Raw genomic sequence first — 23,387 nt, 5'->3', positions numbered from 1 at the left:
GAAAAATGCAAAAGCGAAAGTTGGGACCGTCAGTCATCATTTACCTATCCCGATCAAACTTTTTATTTCACAAATTAAGGTGCGAACATATTTTCATGTGCATTTTATTTTTTTTTCTTTAAAAGCAATTTTTATTTTGAGTTCGTACTGGTGTTATGTACTGACGGTGAGCATACACGAGTCGGGGTAACCGCCTCTATGCAATGTTCATTCGTACGAATTCGTATATTTCTGTACAAGTTCATGAACTGATAGTGTAACTGCTCTGCTCTCTCCCTTTTTTCATAATTTTTTTATTTAAAAAAAATCATGTTTCAGTATTAATGCTTCATATTTTTTATAAAATTAAAAAAGGGTAAAAAGAAATAAAAAAAATACACATTTGTGTACACAATTACAGCGTCGTAACATATATATATATATATATATATATGCATATATAGTACAGGTATATGTTTATGCGTGTACGGGCGCAAATAATAAGGACATATATATGAATATATATGGGTAGAAAAATGCACACCAACATATACCTACGGCATACACATTTACAAATAATGATACAAATGCAAAAACAAACAGTAAGAAATACGTATGCACAAATATATCTCCCTGCACGACTTTCTCTTTTTTTTTTTAATTTTAAAGAATTGTTAAGAAATACATGAAGAGCACACATAAATAAATAAATATATATATATATATATATATATATATAGCAGGTGTGCAGATGTTACACACCAGTTACGTAGATGGAGTATAGACGTACAGTGGAAGGCTTTTTTTTTTTTTCTTTTTCCCATGCACATGTGCATGCACATACATATATAGTAGTGTAGATCAAAGGAAATAATACAAATACATATGGTCGTTAATTGACAATGAGGAGATATCAATAAACGTACAAAAATTAAAGCATACAGATACACATAACATGTGTACACATATGAAGGCAAAGATACCTATATAAGCCCACGTTCCGTATATTCCAAATAATATCCCAGTGGTGTTGGGGGAAATATACGCATATGCATACACACATACAAACGTAAATATATAAAGGAAAATCTCAAAGTACTTGATGTGCAGTAAGTCAAGGCAAATAAAGAACCCTGCCCGAGTAGTGGGCTGTTCTTACCATGTACATTTTCTCCGTAATGTCCTATTTCTGTTCAACTTGTCACATTTGTAATATATTTCTATCCTGTTCGTAATGTTGTGGTTTGTACGTAATGTTGTGGTTTGTACGTAATGTTGTGGTTTGTACGTAATGTTGTGGTTTGTACGTAACTTTGTGGTTTGTTCGTAACTTTCTGACCTGCACGTAATTTTGTGGTTTGTACTTAACTTTCTGACCTGTGCATAATTTTCTGACCTGCACGTAATTTTGTGGTTTGTACTTAAATTTCTGACCTGTGCATAATTTTCTGACCTGCACGTAATTTTGTGGTTTGTACTTAAATTTCTGACCTGTGCATAATTTTCTGACCTGTTCATAATTTTGTGGTCTGTTCAAGAATTTGTGACTCTTGTTCACTTTGGCTGGAAGAATCATCAAAGGACGGATTTTCATCTTCTCCTGCATTCATCATCTCAATCTCTATTTTCATTTTCATTTCATCGATTTGTTGTTTCAAGTTATCCGTCAAGTTATCATTTAAAAAGTTGAAACAGTAGGAGGTGAGGGTATACGTTTCTTGGAAATTATTCTTGTTGGCAAATTCCTAAGAAGAGGTGTACGCATGTAAGATCAAGTATACATATGCGCAAATTAATAATATTATTCACTCCGTTTGGGCGAAAACAGGCGGCACAGTAGCCCACTTGTTCTCTCCTCACTGTCCTTAAGAGCAAGCACAGGCAGGCACAGTACGGCATATAGGCAAACAAACGCGATATAGATGTAGTGTAAATGATATGCAAATGTAATGTTAACAAAACACATAAAGGAGAGAGGAAAACTCGGGGTAGAAGACACTTTCCATATGTTCAAACTTCCACCAAATTACACTCACATACTTCCAAATATCCACATGTACCTGCAAGTCCTGAGATATAACGTGTTGAGTTTCCTTCTTTACTTCGTGGAGAGCATGAATATCATCTTTATCCTCAACATGTTCCAACGTTTTTTCAAAACGCACATTTGTTTTTTCAGTATCCTCTAGATGTTCATGTAAGAGTCTGTCTTTGTATATATCATCATCTTCATCATTATTTTGTTTATTAATAAAAATTTGTTTAATAGTATCAACATTTGAAAACCAGTCTTTACTAGCTTCTGAATTTGTTGAAATATTGTTATTCTGTTTATCATCATCTGCAATTGTGTTCATATTAATGTTCATACTAGTTGTATTACTAACTCCATTTGTAGTAATAGTTTGATTATTAAAATTGCCCATATTAATACATATATTGTCCAGTTTTCTTTTTTGTAGTTGCTTCTTCCATATATTTTCTTCAACAGTATATTCACAAACAAACCTGAACACATGCACATCTTTGGTTTGTCCAATACGATGGCATCTATCCATGGCTTGTTTATCAATAGATGGATTCCAATCAGTATCATAAAAAATAACAACATTAGCAGCAATTAAGTTTATACCAATACTACCACTTCTTGTTGATGATATAAATATAAAAATTGATTTATCATTATTAAACTTGGTTACAATCTTTTGACGTTGTTCCACTTTTGTTGATCCATCAAGTCGTATAAAAGAATAATTTAAATGATTTAAAAATATTTCTATTATATCTAACATTTTTATAAATTGTGTAAACAGTAAACACTTGTTTCCTTCTCTTTTACATTTACATAGTAACTTTTCTAAAGCAAATAATTTACCGCTTCCTAATGATATGTCTTTATTTAATGGAAATATTATAGACTGTTTTAAAAAAGCTTCATGGTATACTCTTGTGGCTATTTTTATTTTTCTAATGATTGTATCTAACTCTTTATTGTTATTTAACAAATTGTTGTTGATGCATATCTTGTGGCTCTCACAGATCACTGCGGGGGTGTTTATTATAGTGAACCTATCAATTATCGGTCCATGTTCCTTTAAAAAGCACTCCATAGTCGGGAATAGCACCTCCAAGACAAGATGGCTCTTTCCCTCACATCCACCACTACCAGTAGTACCATCACTGCACACGTAGTCAACGAGACCCTTTCCAGTAGTTGCATCTCCCTGTTCAAATCCACCCTCTGGTATGTCTAGTACGCGCGTTTCCCGCATAATGGACAGACCGTCCATGATTACATTATTACTACAGTTGTAAACAATATTTTTATCTTTAGAAAATTCTCTTTTTATCATCATTAGAAGGTTCTTTCCGAACAAAGGGGCCCTAGTTTTTTTGACATAGTTATACTCACTGACAAATACATCTTTTTTGCTATTTTCATATTCCCTCTTCTTTTCTTCCATATATCTTTGCTTCTTAACCCACAAGTTATGCTCCAGTGAATTTAGGTAACTCTGATTCGTTTCATCAGTAAAAAAGTTTTTATACTGCGTTTCACTATTTAAAATTTTCATCTCATATCGGTATATGAAATTTCTTTTTCTAAAACTAGCAAATTCGTTAGACCAGTTTTTGCTGTACGGTTTATGACTAGTACTGTTATTATAACTACAATTGTAATTTCCACTCATATTGGCACTGCCGCGCATGTTAAAATTGGCGCTGCTATACGTGTTTGTATAACCGCTATTGTTCATGTTAACGTTTCCGCTGCTGTTCATGTTAACGTTACCGCTACTGTTCATGTTAACGTTACCGCTGCTGATCATGTTAACGTTACCGCTGCTGTTAATGTTAACGTTACCGCTGCTGTTAATGTTAACGTTACCGCTGCTGATCATGTTAACGTTACCGCTGCTGTTCATGTTAACGTTTCTTCCGCTATTCACGTTCATGTTATTATTGCTTTCACAGAGTGCTGCACTGCTGCTTGGTTCATAATCTACGCTATACAAATATTCGTCATAACTCTTGTACTTATTGTTCGGATCTATATATATAGACAATATATCATAATTGTTATTTAACTCTTTTAAAAATTCGTCTGAGTAACTCAACAGATTTCGGGGTCTATTCCTTCTGTACACTTGGTTATTAACATAGCTATGCACATCCTCTATATTTACATCATATGCACTTGGTTCATTATTTCTGCGCAAATTGCCTACCCAACTGGAGTTACTGAAGCCGCTATGCATGTTCCTATACACGCTGCTATACACGGTACTGTACTCGTTGAGACGATTTTCCTTTTTGATTTCTTCGTTCTGAGGAGCTAAACTTTCCTGTCCGCCGCTCATATTGTTTTTACCCGTATCACTTGCATCCATTCTGGTAAAATTGCGTGTGTGAGAGTGCTTCTCATGCATGCTTTTCACCATGGAGTGGTTAATTATACTGCTGTTACAACCTTTTTGTTGATCTTTTTGAAAAGGAGGTTGCTGGTTTTCCCCATCTCCTTCTTTCACTTGACTACTGCATGTGTTGTTAGCGTGGATAAATGAGTGAGACTTCTTCGACACTTCCACTGATGAGTCTACCCACGCGTGTTCCACCTGCTCAATGTTGTTGTGGATAGGAGGAGTACCTCCTCGAACTAAATTTATCAGGGTACCGCTACTCAGTGGAACTGAATTACACTGTGCATTTTGCGCACCAGTATGAGGCATCCCTACGTCAGAGGGAACAGATGAAGAAGAAACATGATAACCATTCTTTTCATACGAATTGAAAATATTATTTTTTAACGTGCTTCCTTCTACTTCTGGAGGGGTATACCCTACCTTGCTGCGAACGAAGGGATTCCTCCCGTTAGGAAAGTTCTTTTGAGGGATTGGCCTATTGCTGTTACCACCGTTCCCAATGCCACTGTTTCTGTTGATCCCATAATCAATATGAACATCCCCCCTGATACCTTCCTGAGAATCTATTTCGCTAATCAACTGGTAATCATTTTTGACGTTTGTTCCACTTCTATCATGGTGGTGCTTCAATGTAACAGTAGTCCCACCTAATGAAGTAAATTCATTGTGCAAGAATAAAATTAAGTAGTAATCTAAGTAATAATTTTTGTCAAAAATTATACAAAAACGAGGAAGATAAAAAGTTATAGGAATCATATAATAGTATGGAGTTTGAATATGTTTATTAGCAAATAAATCACAATGATTACAAACTTTTCTTAATTGAATTAATACATTCATGAGACCAATATAATTCCCTTCATTCAAAGTGTTTTGTACATTTTTATTATTTATAAATTCATCATAAATAATTTTTTGTCTTCTTGTCAATTTACATTTTATGATATGTTCATATTTATTCGGCATTTCTTTTTCTACATTTTTTTTCAATCTCCTAAGTATATATGGTCTAATAACAGTATGTAACCTATCAATTAAATATTTTGAATCATAAATTTTACTTTTTTGAATGGCTAAATTTAACGGATCCGAAAACCATTCTTTGAAATCTAAGTGGGATGTAAATATATTTGGCATTAAAAAATGAAGGAGAGACCATAACTCTTCTAGACTATTTTGTAATGGTGTACCAGTTATTAATAAACAATTTTCTCTTTTTAGACTTAATATAATATTCCATCTTTTCGTGTTAAAATTTTTTATATTATGTGCTTCATCTAGGATAATATATTTCCAATTCTTTCTCTTAAAGATTATATGATCTTTTACAATTGTAGAATAACTGGATATACATATATGAAATGAATCTCTATTAAACCATCCAATTCTTTTTTTAAATCTTTCAGTTTGACTTCCATAATACGATAATATTTTAAAGCAAGGTGAAAATCTCTTTAGTTCTATTTCCCAATTTATTAATATAGACGTTGGCACAATTATTAAGTGAGGTCCCCATATGTTCAAATAGTAAGCAAGATAACTTAACAATGATATACATTGTAACGTTTTACCTAAACCCATCTCATCAGCCAATATTCCATTAATATTGTTTTTATATAAATACAATAACCAGTGTAAACCAGCATGTTGGTAGTCACGTAATGTTGCTTTTATAAATGGTGGTATTTTCGTTAAGTGCCTTTCTTCCATGTTACACACTAACTCTTCATCCTTTTTGCTAAACGAGTTACTCTTCATTATTTTGCATTTTCTCGTGTTATCCTTGTCAGGTGAGAACTTCCTCTTCTTCTCATTCCATTTTGTTTCCTTCGATACTGCGCACAAACCAAGCGTCCTCTGTACCCCGTTGACTGCAGCTCGGTTCGTTTCATCCCCATCCACCGCATCTTCCGCACCTTCCGCATCTTCCACTTCTTCCGCATCTTCCACTTCTTCCGCATCTTCCGCATCTTCCACTTCTTCCGCATCTTCCGCATCTTCCACTTCTTCCGCTTCTTCCACTTCTTCCGCTTCTTCCACTTCTTCCGCTTCTTCCACTTCTTCCGCTTCTTCCACTTCTTCCGCTTCTTCCACTTCTTCCACTTCTTCCACTTCCTCATTTCCACTTCTTCCGCATCTTCCACTTCTTCCGCATCTTCCGCATCTTCCACTTCTTCCGCATCTTCCGCATCTTCCACTTCTTCCGCTTCTTCCACTTCTTCCGCTTCTTCCACTTCTTCCGCTTCTTCCACTTCTTCCACTTCTTCCGCTTCTTCCACTTCTTCCACTTCTTCCACTTCTTCCACTTCTTCCGCTTCTTCCACTTCTTCCGCTTCTTCCACTTCTTCCACTTCTTCCGCTTCTTCCACTTCTTCCACTTCTTCCACTTCTTCTACTTCTTCCACTTCCTCATCTGCACCCTTCTGCTGCATCAAGTTAATGTACTCCTCCCCGCTTTTAAAACCGTAGATGCGCTTGAGCAGTTCTTCAACAGGCATGTTCGCTTCATCATCGAGCAGATTGATTTCCCTTTCCTTTTCCTCTGATTCTTCGCTAGAATCCATTTGTTCATCTAACAATACGTCCTCTTCTTCTTGATCTGTTAGATCCTCCTCATTTAACTCCTTATCTATATCACTATCTTCCATGTTGTTATTACGGTCGAGGTTGTCCTCTCCACCACGCACAACGCTGCTCTGTCGACCTCGATCAACACTACTCCTTCCACTACGCACAATGCTACTACGTCCACTTCTTACAATACTGTTCCTTCTACTCTGAAGCTCACTACCCACGGTACAGGAATGATTAATATGTTCACTACTGTTATTATTCGAATTTGAGCAGATACTCTGGGACCTATTTTCAAATAACACATGAGCATTATTTCTTGAACTTTTAATTTTTTTAATAGCTCCTTTTACAAACTTCTTAAACCTCATTTCTTTTTTTTTATTTAATGTCTTTTGTAATTCTCTTTTTTTCTCTTCCCAAACAAGCTTTTCAATTTTTTTCCAAAATAGATCCATATATGAGGATATATTTTTTGAGTGTATTTTTAATCGTTTTTGTTCCTCTTCTTGTTTTTTTAATTTCATTTTTTCTCTATTACTTAAATATTTCAAACAATTATAACTTAAAAATTTAAAATGCTTTTTTTTCTTTTTTATTTCGTACATGACTAAATCCTGGAACTCCTTCTGGTAGTGCAATGGGTACAAGGGGATGGGAAAAAAAAAAAAAAAAAAAAATGACAATGGCATAAGTTCAAGCAGTTAGCAGTACATCACATTGCATGCAGTTGTATATACATATGTATATATGCGCATATATGTGTATAAATGTATATGTATGTCCATTTATATGAACATCACGACAGGAAAACTGGTTAGCTACTCGTATTACCACTTGGAAAGATACACACATGAATGTGTACAGGCAAATATGCGCATCTACATCATGTGCAACCTTTTCCCTTTTTATTTTATTTAATTTTTATTCATTTATTATTTTATTTTATTTAATTTTTATTCATTTATTATTTTATTTTATTTAATTTTTATTTATTTATTTATTATTTTATTTAATTTTTATTATTTTATTTTGTTTAATTTTTATTTATTATTTTATTTTATTTTCCCTTTTTATTGTTGTACCATTTCCTTCAACTCGTAATACCAAAATGTGTACTCGGGGAACTTGGCTGGCTCAACAATTTTATGAATATATCCGCTGTTACAATCAAAAAAAGGTTGGGAGGGAAGGGGGGAAAGGAAGACGAAAAAAGGAAAATAAAAATAAAAATTAAGGTGTTAAATAAAAACGTCATAGCAGTTGCAACACAAAATAAGAGAGTGTAAAATAAAAGAAATTATGCACATCCTTCTAATTTCTATATTTTCATATATTTTCATTATATTACCATTTTCCCATTTTTTCGTTCAAGTCGTTCAGTCTACATATGCGGGGTGGGGATACACAGAAGGCGGGGTGAAAAAAAAAAAAAATTAAAAAAAATAAGGTATATAAAAATGAAATTCATAAAAATAAGACGAATAAAAATAAAAGCGTACAGTTCCAATATGTATACATATCTATATACATGCACCGCTGTTCTATTTTTCCTTGCGCACGTAAGCGATATATTATTCTAAAATTTGAGTTCTTTGTTATTTCCAAGTTATGCACAGATATACATATACAAATAAAGCAGCTACATGGCACACAGCATTTACAAAGCACATACGTATGTATGCCCGTATGCACGTGTAACCACACACACACTTTTGCATCTCATCTTGGAGTATTACTGTTGTTTCAGCAGATTTATTTCTTCATTATACTTTTCAATCTTTTTGTTATTTTCAAAAAAATATAAAGACCCCAAATTTTGAATATCCTCAATCCCTAACTTGTACGGCTTTGTCTGCATTATGATATCATGCGCCATGTTATTCATTTTTGCTTCTTTTTTTTTTTTTTTTTTTTTTTTAAATTCCTAACTAAATAAATATATTATTTTTCACATGATTAATTTGTTTGGAGTAATGACGTCAACCGTAAAAACGAAAAAAAAAAAAATAAATAAAACATTAAAAGGAAATAATACTATGAAGTGATAAAATTAAATGATACTATGAAATGATAAAATTAAATGATACTATGAAATGATAAAATTAAATGATACTATGAAATGATAAATTTAAATGATACTATGAAATGATAAATTTAAATGATACTATGAAATGATAAAATTAAATAATACTATAAAATGATATAAAACGATAAAACGATAAAACAGTAAAACGATAAAACAATAAAACGATAAAACAATAAAACGATAAAACGATAAAACAGTGAAACAGTAAAGTAGTGAAACAACAAAACAGTGAAACGACAAAACAGTGAAACGACAAAACAGTGAAACGACAAAACAGTGAAACGACAAAACAGTAAAACAACAAAACAGTAAAACAACAAAACAGTGAAACGACAAAACAGTGAAACAACAAAACAGTGAAACGACAAAACAGTAAATTAATAAAAAGAAGTAACATGAAAAGAAAATTAAATAAAGCCTCATACTAACATAATAGTCATATGCTTTGTTTTTTTCACCGCGCGGATGTATACGCGGTACTGGTAGAAAAGTATATCACATACGTACTTAAATTATACAAAGGGTAGTTCGTAGTACATACATATAAAGTACAACACGAACAAACGTATAAGAATTACGAATTTGTACATATGTACGTATATATATATACATATGTATGTATTTGTATGTATGCGTATATACGTATATTTTTTTTTTTCCCCAAATAATAGTATGTAGTGATGAAGCCGAATGTATCCTCAGAAAAAAAAAAAAAAAAAAAAAAAAATAATCAAAGCTAATAATAAATAAACGGTCGACTTTTCATAAATAAAACAATACACAAAGGAAAGAAAAAAAAAAAATATTTAATGTGTGATATAAACATGTATTTCCAAAAGAAAAAAAAAAATAATATAAACTTGTATATATAGCACAGTGTTATGTTATACTGGTATAAATACTGTAACTGGAAAGTGTATATATATATATATATGTGCATACTCACGTATAAGGCCAAGTACGAGTGGCTGGAGATGCCTTACCCTCGTATTATTATATGACTACAATTTGTTTATGACTAAAAAATGATAAAATCCCCATGATAACTAAAAAGGTTTGTTTACAAATATATATACATTATGCTATTATAAATAAATTTTAACAGAATACATTAGTCAAAAAAAAAAAAAAAAAAAAATATTCATATTACGACATGCTTTAACATTATTTTGGATATATATAATTTTTTTTCGAATTACATACAGATGTAAAAGTATAATGTTTATCCATTCGTATTATCATACTTTTTCAAAAGTAGGGGAGGCGGGGGGCACGATTAAAAATGCGTAAGAAATGTAATTGCGCAAATGAACGGTAATATATGACCGTGTAGTAATTTGGCGTTTAATATACCTAAGACTAGTAAAAAAAAAAAGAATATAAATGAACAAATGAATATATATGTAAGGGTGTACGTGTGTGTGTGTGTGTATATGTGTACGTATGTGTGTGTGTATATGTGTACGTATGTGTGTGTGTATATGTGTACGTATGTGTGTGTGTATATGTGTACGTATGTATGTATGTATATTTGTACGTATGTGTATATGTATATTTGTACGTATGTGTATATGTATATTTGTACGTATGTGTGTACATATGTATGCACGTATATGTGTTTGTACATACGTAAGCATATATATATATATATATATATATATATATACTTACACAAGTACATGGAGCAGTTGTAATATTTTCCTACAAAACAAAATAGCTTGAATGCACCTTCAACTATTTGCATGTCATTGTTTGATATTGAAAAATTTTTCAAACTCTTTAATTTCCCGTTTGACATCTGATATGCTTTCATTTTTTTTTTCTTTTAAAATTCGCTTTTGGTCTCTTGTAAATCTTTTTCGAATAACATAGCTAAAGGGGAAGAAAAAAAAAAAAAAAAAACAAATAAAATACGAAAATAAAGAAGAAAAAAAAAGAATGTATACCATTTTTATTTCTTTAATAAAATGTATTCAAGCATATAAACGAAACAAAGTATGTATGAACTTGCTCCTTATCAACAACAAAAAATGAAAAAAAAAAAATATCCCTTCTATGTACAGAAAAGGGTATTCGTTTCATTAGTCGTTTCTTAGAATGTGCACATAATGTCTGTAGTGTGTGGTTTCTCCCTATGCATCGGAACTTGCAACCGAGTATAGTTGCACTCCCCCCCCAATAACTCACACTAATCAACAATAGCCTACAATTGCTCACAATCTCTAGCAAACACTCACATACACACGTAAGCATCTTTTAAAAATTTGTTTATTTCTATATGTTTATCTTACTGATCCTCGTGGATGTTTATCACTTCATTGAAAACTTTCACTTCATCCTCCATTACATTTAGTACGTAATTCTCGTCATCGACTGTTCATTGTTCGAAAGAGGAACAGGGTGGTAATTTATTTGAAAAGATGGTGAGTGTTACAAGGAATTGCAAAGCAGTGAGTAGCTGCGTATGTACACGTACTAACTGGTAGTCATGTTTACACGTCAGAGTGCATATTCGCTCACCCATGCATATGATATTCACATAAGCACAAACACATATACACATGCATATGCTATGGACATACTCACACATATGTATGCATTTGCGGAGTTCATGCTTCTCCTATCTCAGCTCTTACTTGTGTTTCCATTCACTTTTATAGCCCGAAGACCAAACAGAATTTTAATTTCTTCTTTACTCCCAATCTTATTATATACTAAGTAATCAGTTACATTCTTGGGTACCTTTTCGAAGTCTATACTTTTTATTCTCTGCACTGCTGCTTTGGGATTGTCCGATTTTACTGCAACGGATGTGAAGAAGGGTATTAAAAAATAAAAATTAAAATCAAAAAAAAAAAAAAAAAAAAAAGATGGGGTTGCTTCCACCTTGCGTGGTCAGAAATATTATGAAATGTACAGGTTTTTTTTTTTTTTTTTTTTTTTTTCACTCATTTATGCGGTATGTCTTGTCACGTAACAGGTTAGAGCACCACATGAATTTTTATATCTTATCGTTTCTTTTTGCGTACGAATTTCTCGGAATTCTTGGGGTGAACATAACTCCTTTTTGCGTTTTTTTTTTTTTGAATAAAAAAAAGGTGAAAGGTCGTCAACGTTTTTCATTAAATTTCTTTTGTATGATATATACTTTTTTCTGTATCTGTTAATTAAAACTATTTCATTTTTTATTTGTCTTTTTTTACTTAATTTAACTTGTTGATTTTCCGTTAGGATATTTGGATTTGCGTAAAAGATGGTTTCTAATTTTTTTATTTCCCTAAGCTTTTTATTTAGTCTACCTAATTTGCTTGTTAAGTAATTGCAGAATTTTCGTGTTTTTTTCAGTGTATCTTTTATGTCATTATTACGCTCAGATTTGCTCCGGCTATTTGGTTTTTTCTCAGTGTCGTCCAAGTAGTCCAAGCCATTCGAATCATACTCTTTCCTCAATTTATTGACGTCCGGTTCTTTCACCATCCTTTTACCCACCTGCTCTTTCTTCACTCCCCTTTCTTTATTCCTTTCGTTTAAGTTATCACTTGAAAAAAAGAGATTCTCCTCTTCTCCTTTGTTTAACACGTACAGACGTGTGGTACAATCCCTTATTTTACTCCGAAATAATGACTTACTTAAAAAACATAAACCTTTATGTATACATTTCCTCTTTATTTGACAGGGCATCTTAACTCCATTGTGCAGTAATAAATAGCTGCTGATATAATTGCTGTTTTTGAAAAAGGGGCTTTTGTAAGCATTTACATTTGGATATAAACGAACAAATAGGAGAAATACAAAAACAAACATAGTGTGGTTAAAGCTCACACACGTGTAGTTGTTTACACAGGTATTAGTACAGATACTCGTACGGATGTTCATATAGATGTTTTGTTTACCTCTCTGCTATGCCTTCTTATTTGCTGTATTTCAATTTTATACTTCTCATCCTTTTTTCTCCCCCCGAATGACGTGCATACGTGCATACGTGCATACATACATGCATACATACATACGTACATACAAGAAGCATAAATGTATATATACCTAAGTATATGTACGTACAGGCATTATTGCAATATATTCGAAAAAAAATTAAGGCAAATACCTCATTTCTGTCAATTTCGGAGTTGTACTTATTGAGCTTCCTCATCTATTGCAGCATATACTTAACGCGCTTAGAACCTGCGCAGATTTTGCCTTTTCATTTATTATTTTTAGCGCTTCGTTTGAATCAATTTTCTTCTCATTTGCATCCTAACTAGCTTCTCTATGATCTTCCCTATTTTATTTTTTATGAACTAATATTTTTCAATCTCCCCAGATACTGAAGAAAAAGTCCTACTGTACATCCACCAAGCCCAAGGATGACGTTTAACGGCAACGTAAAATGTATACTGGGGCAAACGCCAACATACGTACATGTATACATAAACATGCATACATATACATATATGTACATGTGCATTTCTCTCGTCGCGTCCCTATAATGTTTACACTTTGAAATAATTCGAAGAATCCTTTTATGCATTTGCCGCGGACGAAATTCGAGTTAATGCTGACTTTTGCATTTTCTGAGAAGTATTTCGTTGTACACCTATAACAGAAAAAAAAAAAAAAAAAACGAAAAAACGAAAAAACGAAGAAACGAAGAAACGAAGAAACGAAGAAAAAAACAAAGAAAAGAACAAAGAAAAAGAAAACTAACGGAGTAATTTCAAAAGAATGAGTAAACATTAGTTTTATTTATTTCACTTCATTTTTTGTTTTCCCTCTTATCAGTGCCAATTTTACGTGCTTTCGATTAAACTGCCTATTAGACTGCGTTCTTTTAAAATCTTCTGACAACTCATATTATTTAAAAAATAAATTGTATCACCAATTCGTAGAGGGAAATAAAGAATACATACCGTCGGAATTATAGCACACATATTGGGGGATAGCGTGGGTACATATTTACATACATGTGTGCATAACATGAGCACTATATCTACATTGCGTGTACATGACTCACCCTTAATGCGAAGTTAAAAATAAAACAGTAAATGTTTTGTAGTATTATTACTTATAGCCTCTTTTTAATTATGCATTGGCGCGCCTCTAAATATATATGAGTTGTGCCTTTTATATTACATGTTCATATTTTTCTTTTATTTTTGTGTTGTATCTCCCTTCATCTAATTAAACGAGTTAAATGAAGCCCATGGACATGGTGGTAATGTTATAAAAGCAGTTTTTAAAGTGAGGTAAAAATGTGTGTAGAAAGGAAGCACAAAAGAAAGGGATAAACGGTAAAATGAAAAAACGAGAAAAAAAAAAAAAAAGCTTTGCTTCACCTTTGAATTCGTTTAGTTTTGCTTATGAGGCACAAGTTAAACGTTTTTAGGAAAAAAGATTAATATGATTTTTTTTTACAATATATTTATAAATCGAAAAAAAAAAAAAAAAAAAGAAAAAGAAACAGCACTTCAAAAAATATTTGGGTGAAAAGGAAAAATTATGCAAACGTATAAAATGTGTACGTGTACATACATACATATACATACATATATATATACTGCAAACAGCTGAAAAATGGACAAAAAAAAAAAAAAAAAAAAAAGAAAGGAGAAAAGAAGGAACGCTACTTCAAGCGATGGTTCTCCTGATCCTTAATGCGTTTACTGGCTCGTGGTATACATACATGTACACATTCAAACGAAACAAATCGAAAGAAACACCAATACAACCATAAACGCACGACATGCACTGCTTTCATAAAAGCCACTTTAAAACGTAGTTGACCAGATACCTGAGCCACCTAGGGTACCTTAACTTCAGTTCGTGCATATGCACAAATTTGGAAAACTCATATATAATATTTAATTCCTTCTGAAATTGATATTTTAAATTATCATCATTTGTTTTTATTATAAAACTCATTTCTAAATCTCTGTATGTTGCTCTATATCCGTAGTTAGAGCTTCCTATTACTGTTCCCCATGGTAAATGGGAAGAAGTTTGACCTATACAATCGCTGGTAGTATAGGCATTATCCAATTCTTCTTTTTCTAAAATATGTGCAAACAAATTTTCTTCATTTTGAAAATGTTCTGACTTGTTCATGCAATTTTCCAAATTGTTTGAGCAGTTGGTCATAATTTTTGAAAAATTCCAATTTTCTGAATATTCATAATTTGTATTATTTTCCTGATTATGAGCATAATTAATTAACCACATTCCTTTAGTATGATATGTCCATGACGGTTTATTATATTCTAAATAAATATTTGTGGATGAGTATAATTTTTTTTCTAAATAATTATTTTCATTATTTACATTTTTAAAAACATTTACAATGTTTTTCGTAATAAATTCAATACATGTATGAGCAATAATACTATAAGCAAGTGGTACATAATAAGATATCCCTTTAGATTTAAAGAAACTATTAGCACACGGTGCAGATGTAATAAAATGTATTTTCCCTTTTTTTGAAATTAAATTATCATATATATTTCTCAATAATTTTAAAAAAATTTTTGGAAAATTTAAATATCCAGATGAGATAACCAATCCTTGATTATGTTTTTTTATATTTTTTAATAAATTTTCCAGCATATTACTTTCATCAAATATAGGAGGTATTGAAAAGCCACATTGCACAGCTAGTTCAATTGATAATATACTTTTCCCTTTTTCAAATAATGGATGAAAAAAATCATCCTTATCCCTTAAAAAGGTTGATATATCTTTCGCTTTTTCACAGTCATTTTTTTTTACATTATTACGTAATGACCCTTTAATTAATTTCCTGAACAGGCTATTAATTTTTCCACTTTTTATTTTCCCTTTTTTTTCCTTATTATTAAAATGATTTAAAATACTCCTTTGGTTACTACAGTCTATCGTATTGTTGGCATAATCTATAGTATCTTTTACAGGATTTGCAAAACTTTTTGCCTTAGCCCAATAACTCCCACTGCTATTTCTGTAATTACAATTGTTATTTGTACAATCATTTATATTACTGTTATACAATTTTCCTGTTAGTTGTTGCATATTATAATAATATATATCTTTTTCAATTTCACTAAGTATGAATCGCATTCTTCTGTAGTACTGTTCACGAAATAAATGAGCTTCTACCAAAGGATTTACCAAATCACTTTCCCACTGCATAGTTAAATCTACATTTAAAGTAAATGACATATTCTGAACAGTGTTAATAATTTTATGAACAGAATCAGCTAATAACTTATTTTCAATTATAAGATACCTATCTTGCCTATTTCGCAAATAACTATCACTTAAATTTGCTCCTGAGAGAATTATAACATCATCACCAATATATGCTTTCATATGCATAACACCCATAGCTTCATTAGCTCTATAAGGTAATATATTATATAATATAGCACCTAATAAAGGATTATGAAATAAACTTATATTTATATTATTAACATAATTAAATAAATCAGATAAAACACTTATTGAGCTTTCTTTGAACTTCCCTTCCGGTCTTGTACCTCTTTGCTTATCTAGTAATATGTCTATCTTTATATTTTTTACATTTTTATTATTTTTAATACTTTCTATTAATTCTTTCTCTAACTCCCCTATTCCCATATATAAACAACTTATCACAATTCTTTTCTTCGAATTTTTGAACATATCATTTAATGTGTTAAAAAACTCATTCGGTGAAAACAGTAGCTTTACTTTTGGTTCATTTATTAAAAATTTAAGAGACATCTTGCCTTTTTCCCACCGTTAAGCGGTAGGCACTAACATGCACACGGAAAGGATGAATATGCACGCTGCAAGGACGAGTCAAAAACAGTGCATTTATAAAAAATGCTCATAATCTAAATGTATAATCCATTCGCCAAAACGCCAAAAGCGTACGATTTCCATAAAACCCTTTTTTGGTGTACGATTTTTCGGCGTATGATTTATGTAGAGTACCTACTAATACGAGCTATGCGGAAAATCTGAACTAACATGTAATTTAAAAGCATAAACAAATAGATACATACATACATGCCCATACACATATACAAACACGTATATACTTACACATGTACAAGTGGATATATAAATATGTATACACATATGTACCTGCACATATGCAAACATGTGAACATATGTACCTATGTATAAACAAATATGAACATATATGCATAACTAAACCACACAGTAATAACAATAATGACGAAATCGTTGAGACAAATTATCCGTGTAATTTTTTTTCATATAACATTTATAAAAAGGGTAAAGTTTGCAATAAATAAATGTACATATATCTATATAAGTGTAAATGTATGTACATGCACTTGTATGTACGTGTACATGTATATTCGGGCACATGTATGTACATGTATAAGGTACACAAATGATGTACTTTTGGAAAAAAAAAAAAAAAAAATGCATCCTATACATAAAGACCCTAATATGTACCTTATATTCAAGATGACGTGAATTTCGACAAAGGAGAAAAAAGGAAAACAGTTCGATTAAACTAGTATATGTGTGCATTCAAATATGGGGGTAACACGTACTCGCGCATATACATATACAAGTGCTTAATCATAAATGCAAATGTAGATAAAATTGTAAATTATATGCATATATGTACGTAAAATATATGCATATGTAAATGTAGCATACGCGCATATGGAAATGCAAAATATGCTCATTTATATATGCATATATATATATGTACGTATGTAGAATATATATATATATGCATATACATTTTTTTTTTTTTTTACCATTTTAATAGCATAATATTTTAGCTCAAAATGAGAAGTTTCATATACCGGTTACTGAAAATATTAGCTTAAAAAGGTTAAAAAAAAAAATAAAAAATAATAATAATATTAAAAATAAAAATATTAAAAATAAAGATAATAATAATAAAAATTAAGGTACAAATTACAGTTATAATAAAAATTAAGGTACAAATTACAGTTATAATAAAAATTAAGGTACAAATTACAGTAATAATAAAAATAAAAATAAATAAATAGAAAAACTATATAACATTTCATTATATTGCATTATAGTGTAAATATTTATAACGTATTTATCCTTTGCACAGTTCATTTTGAAAGTTCGCTTCATCATATGGTACATATATATACATATATATATATATATATGAATACAAGTTGACTGCTCATAATATTTGGCTTATGTATGACATAACAAAAATGTAGGACTAAAGTAAAATAGTATTAGGTTATTTAAAATGCGCTTATATATCTTTTATTTAACATATGAGCCGTTGGACTAAAACAAATTAAAAAGTGAAAATAAGTGAAAATTTAACGCAGGATGTAAACTTGTAAGCACTAATATATAGTCATTAAAATGACAGTTATCGTAAGGAAACTTATCAGATATATAATATATTCTTACATACCTGTATATATAAACATATTGACTTAGTTTCTTATATTTTTCTTTCTTTCGTTCTTTTTTTTTTTTGTTTTTTTCTTTTTTTTTTGTTTTTTAAATTAAGGCTGCTTTTCATATTCATATATAATAAGTAGTTCCTTTTTATTTTAAGTTTTTCTTTTCTCTGTTTTTGGTAGAGAAGTAGGTATACCCATTTGGTTAAGTTTTATATTTTGCAGAAATTTTATGTAACGGGATAATCATTTTATTTTAATTTTTTGATAGTTAAATATTTCATTATTATGCTTAATTTTTCTTAATTTTGTGTTATTTCATTTTATGCGCTTACACAATTTTACCGCTTACATAGCAGTAAAAATGCTTTTTTCCTTTTTTTAAAATGTTAAGGAGAATTTTAAAAGGTTTTTAAGGGGCATATCGGTAAAATAACATCGTTCATGCCGCGAGTACATGTTTATATCTATATATATAAATGTATATACAAACTGTAGAAGGGGGAAATATATTGATGACAAGGGGAACCGTGTTAAAAAGATTGTGCTATTATACACAAATATATATATATATATATATATATATATATGTAGCAACTACTGGACGTAACCAAATGATATTTATTGTTTATCGCATCAGCCAACAACGCAAGGGCGTTTGCATTTGCACGTTCGTCCGGATAAGGCGGCTAACCTGTTTGAAAAAAGGGGAGTTGCAAATTGTATATATACTTTTATGTACATTTTTATATAAATATGGGCGTACATTCAAGAGAAAGCGCGGCAAAAACTGCACGTGCTTCTCCCATACAGTGATAACACTTCAGTTTTAAAATAAAATTTTATAATCCTTTTAAAATTAAGAGAGACTGTTAAAACTATAAGCAACAAATTAACGACATTATTATTTTATTATCCTGCATACTTGTACCAAAATATAAATAATAAAATATTCATTTTCGTTGAAAAAAACAGAGTTGGGAGCATTTGGGGAGGAAAAATATACAAATTTGCTTACTACTTTATTGTGTACCTTGCAAATTATTAACAGTGCAGGTGTCTACAGTGTTTTATATTAACGAGAAATAATTTTTTTTTTTTTTTGTTAAAATGAGTGAAGTTCGGTCGAGTACAAGTATGCAGTTTGTCTGCCTTGTACCTTGGCCGGTGTATGTTTATTCATACATAAATGCGCAAATATTTAAATATCTATATATATATAGAAACATGTACATATGTATATATATATATATATATATATATATGTGTTTATAAACTACTTTCCTTTTCTTCATTTAACGTGAGAACATTTAGAAAGCGCAAGAATGTAAAGGGCAGTGGTGAGTGCTAACCCATTTTCCCATTAACCTGTAATAATTCTATGTGCCGTTTACGTTCATTTTTGCATTCCTTCACTGGCACGTAAATAGATAAATAAACAAACAAACAAGTATACAAATATATATATATATATATATGTAGTAATATACTTATGTATGTCTGTATTTATGTTCGTTTTTTTTTTTTTTTTTTTATTATTGGCTGCCTGTTTGTAGAAAAAACGAGCAAATATAAGCAAAAATGTGCATATTTTTCTTTGTTCAACCAAAGTAAAAAGAATATGAACATATAATACAAAATACATGTACAAAAAAACTATAAGGCAGAATTCTCCTTTTCATTTATTTAAATGAATTTACAAAATCGTTATAATCATTTTACGTTGTCTACATAGAAACCATTAAAAAATGTTTTTTGAACCTTTTGATTTTTGCGCAAGGAAAGATTATATTTGTATATTTGTCTAAATGGTATTTGTTTTTACGTTAAAAAAGTGCAAAAGAAGGAAGAATATATTATTTTATACTTTTACGTGGATTATATATATATGCATATTATATACGTATAAATGTATGTAAATTTGTATAATTATACATACGAACTGATATTTAACAAAAAAAAAAAAAAAAAAATTTTAATTTTTTACTTTTGCCAGATTTAGAATTGTACCATAAAGTTCGTCTTTGCATTTTTCATCTTTTCATTATTCATTTTTCCCATTTTGTCCATTTTTTTTACAAACCAATGGATTAAAAATTTTCGTTTAAACATGTTAAAAGGAAAAAAAAAAAAAAAAAAAAAAAAAAAAGGCAAAGGCAACAAAAAAAATAAAAAAAAATTTCATCATGTAAATCCTTTTTAACGTAAACAATAATGTAATAAAAATTATATATTATACATTATATGTTAAATGTTATATATGTACATACATATATGTAAATATATATACTCATGTAAGAAACTGATTGTATTATAACGTTAAAACAAACGTTTATTGAACTGCTCCCTTTTTTTTCCCTTTTTATATATTACATATAAAATGTATGTATAATATAAGCATACTATAAATGTACACGTATAATACATATATATACATATATACATATGAATAATGTATGTATAATATTATACTGTTATATATATAATATTATAATAAATATGTATATTTCCATGTTTATCTTTATTTTTCCTTTTCACCGTGATATATAAAACTTATATATGCGACGTTTCTTGTTTAAAAATGTATATTTAAATTATTGTAAAATTAAATTGAAAAGATGAAAATGAAAATGAAAATGAAAATTAAAATGAAAATGAGATTAATACGAAAACAAAAATAAAAACAAAAACAGCAGCAAAAACAGCAGCAAAAACGGCAGCAAAAGCAGCAGCAAAAACGGCAACAAAAGCAGCAGCAAAAACAGCAGCAAAAACAGCAGCAAAATGACAAAAACAGTAAAAAAAATTTCAGAGGAATAAGAAAAAAGAATATAATTTTACAAAAATACTCGCATTTGTATTTTTGTTTCTATATAATACGTGCACTTAAGCATACGTTTATATATTTACTATTCCATTTTGTATAAACATTTGAATAGCAATATATGTTTACATTTATTTACGCATACAGTAAGACATATATAAATGTATACAAAAATGTAGAAGTAAATATAATCAACAATATATAAAATATATGTATATATATACATATACATAAATTATTTATGTACGATATTAGTGCGAACATAATGTATATATATGTACATATTTAACAGTAAAATTTATATGATTACTTGCAGCATAAATTATACTTAATATTTGCGTTTAGTTTTTTAATATTTTCAACGGGCTTTAAGTTTCCACGCAGTTTTTTTTTATTTTTTAATTTCTATTTTATTTTTTATTTTTTATTTATTTTTTATTTATTTTTTATTTATTTTTTTTTATTTTTTTTTATTTTTTATTTTTTCTTCATTTTTTGTTTATTTTATATTTTTTCTTCATTTTTTGTTTATTTTTTCTTTTTTCTTCATTTTTTGTTTATTTTTTATTTTTTCTTTATTTTTTTTTTATTTTTTATAAAATATTTACTGGTACAAATATGCAGATGAAAATTACGAATTTTGGAACTTCTTCAACATTATGTTTATTTGTTTAAAAACCGATAAAATAATAAAAAAAAAAAAAAAAGGGAAAAAAAAGGGAACAGCTGGAGGAACAGCTGAAAGGAACATTTGAAGGGAAAAGTCCAAGTGATAAACAAGAATAAACATATATTCTCCCCCCCCCCTTATCAAAAAAAATATATACATATATGTATATATATATATTTGCTGAATTTAGCAGAAAAAATTTTACTTAGGTATTTCAATAAAAGGAAAAACATCGTGATCTTGGTGATATATACAAGATAATAATTTACTTTTGTTAATATAACAGCATGTATTTGATGCGTATGAACAGTGCATACATGTAGGTATCAATATTGGGGTATTTACATATATGTATATGTAACGTATGTATGTACTATATATATATATATATAATATATATATATATATATATATATATATATGTACTGTATATATGTATGTATATGTAACATATGTATATACTATATATATGTAAATCTTATGGAACGGAACTGCTTTTTATTTGTGCCGTTTGACATTAGTTTGTTTTAATTTATCTATGAATGACAACTTTTTATGAGTCCATTATTTGAATAACGTATATATTTTTATTATCACTAGTGGTATGCGTTTTTGCAAGTTATATATATATATATTATATATATATATATATATATATACATATTTTTTTTTTTTTTTTTTTGCATGACCATGTTAATATAATATTGGAAAGGAGATAGATTTAAATTTTTGACTAACGTATAATGTAAATATAATTAAATATGTATAATTAAACATATGTGTAGATATACATATGTGTAGATATACATATGTGTAGATATACATATGTGTAAATATATATATGCATAAATGTGTACATAATATATACCCATATGTTTGAGTGCTCGATTGTGTAAGAATAAAATATGCCCGTATGTAGACACGCGAATGTGTTTTCCCACTGTATATGCGTACGAGGTTAAAACACAAAAGTATTAAACGTGAAGAAGGAAGAAAAACGTACGAATATATGACGCGTAATATATATATTATAATATTTATAATATATATAAGATATTAAAGGAGACTTTTGTAGTAAACATAATTAAAGTTAAATATATATGGATGTATTTAACGAACCACAAACTTTTTAAGTTGTACAGGAAAATAATGGTATTTCTTGACAAAAAAGAAAAAAAAAAGACAATTTTTCAGTACCTCATTTTAATGTACAATCATTTATGTATACATCCTTTACATGTATTTCTCGTTTCGAGTGAAACAGATTTAGTATCGCTCATGGGTGTTTACCATACATATATGTATATATGTGTGTGTATGTATACCTTTTACATATTATAATATCATATATTTTATTTATTTATTTATTTTTTTTTTTTGTAGCCATTATTTTTCAAAAAAAAAAAAAAAAAAAAAAAAAAATATTTTATGACAGGAAAAA

The 23,387-nt window shown here is 29.5% G+C and overlaps 3 protein-coding genes across 3 annotated transcripts; all 3 read right to left on the bottom strand.

The window, feature by feature from the left end:
• Positions 1-1,493: 1,493 nt before the first annotated feature.
• MKS88_001387 (uncharacterized protein) lies at positions 1,494-8,862 on the bottom strand (the record flags this gene model as incomplete). Its single annotated transcript, XM_067214307.1, has 6 exons — positions 1,494-1,724; positions 2,040-6,518; positions 6,575-7,603; positions 8,060-8,135; positions 8,326-8,358; positions 8,714-8,862. 6 exons carry the CDS (start codon positions 8,860-8,862, stop codon positions 1,494-1,496), a joined length of 5,997 nt encoding a protein of 1,998 aa, XP_067074756.1.
• Positions 8,863-10,808: 1,946 nt separating this feature from the next.
• MKS88_001386 (RNA-binding protein) lies at positions 10,809-12,867 on the bottom strand (the record flags this gene model as incomplete). The annotated part of the gene is made up of 4 exons (XM_067214306.1): positions 10,809-10,935; positions 11,355-11,436; positions 11,700-11,864; positions 12,042-12,867. 4 exons carry the CDS (start codon positions 12,865-12,867, stop codon positions 10,809-10,811), a joined length of 1,200 nt encoding a protein of 399 aa, XP_067074755.1.
• A 1,944-nt stretch (positions 12,868-14,811) lies between these two features.
• MKS88_001385 (phosphatidylglycerophosphate synthase) lies at positions 14,812-16,791 on the bottom strand (the record flags this gene model as incomplete). The annotated part of the gene is made up of 1 exon (XM_067214305.1): positions 14,812-16,791. The coding sequence occupies one exon, from the start codon at positions 16,789-16,791 to the stop codon at positions 14,812-14,814; it is 1,980 nt and encodes a 659-aa protein (XP_067074754.1).
• Positions 16,792-23,387: the final 6,596 nt, after the last annotated feature.

Source organism: Plasmodium brasilianum, chromosome 5 (assembly GCF_023973825.1).
Source record: "Plasmodium brasilianum strain Bolivian I chromosome 5, whole genome shotgun sequence".
NCBI classification, from domain to species: Eukaryota; Apicomplexa; class Aconoidasida; order Haemosporida; family Plasmodiidae; genus Plasmodium; species Plasmodium brasilianum.
This window is presented reverse-complemented; position numbering and strand designations above follow the sequence as displayed.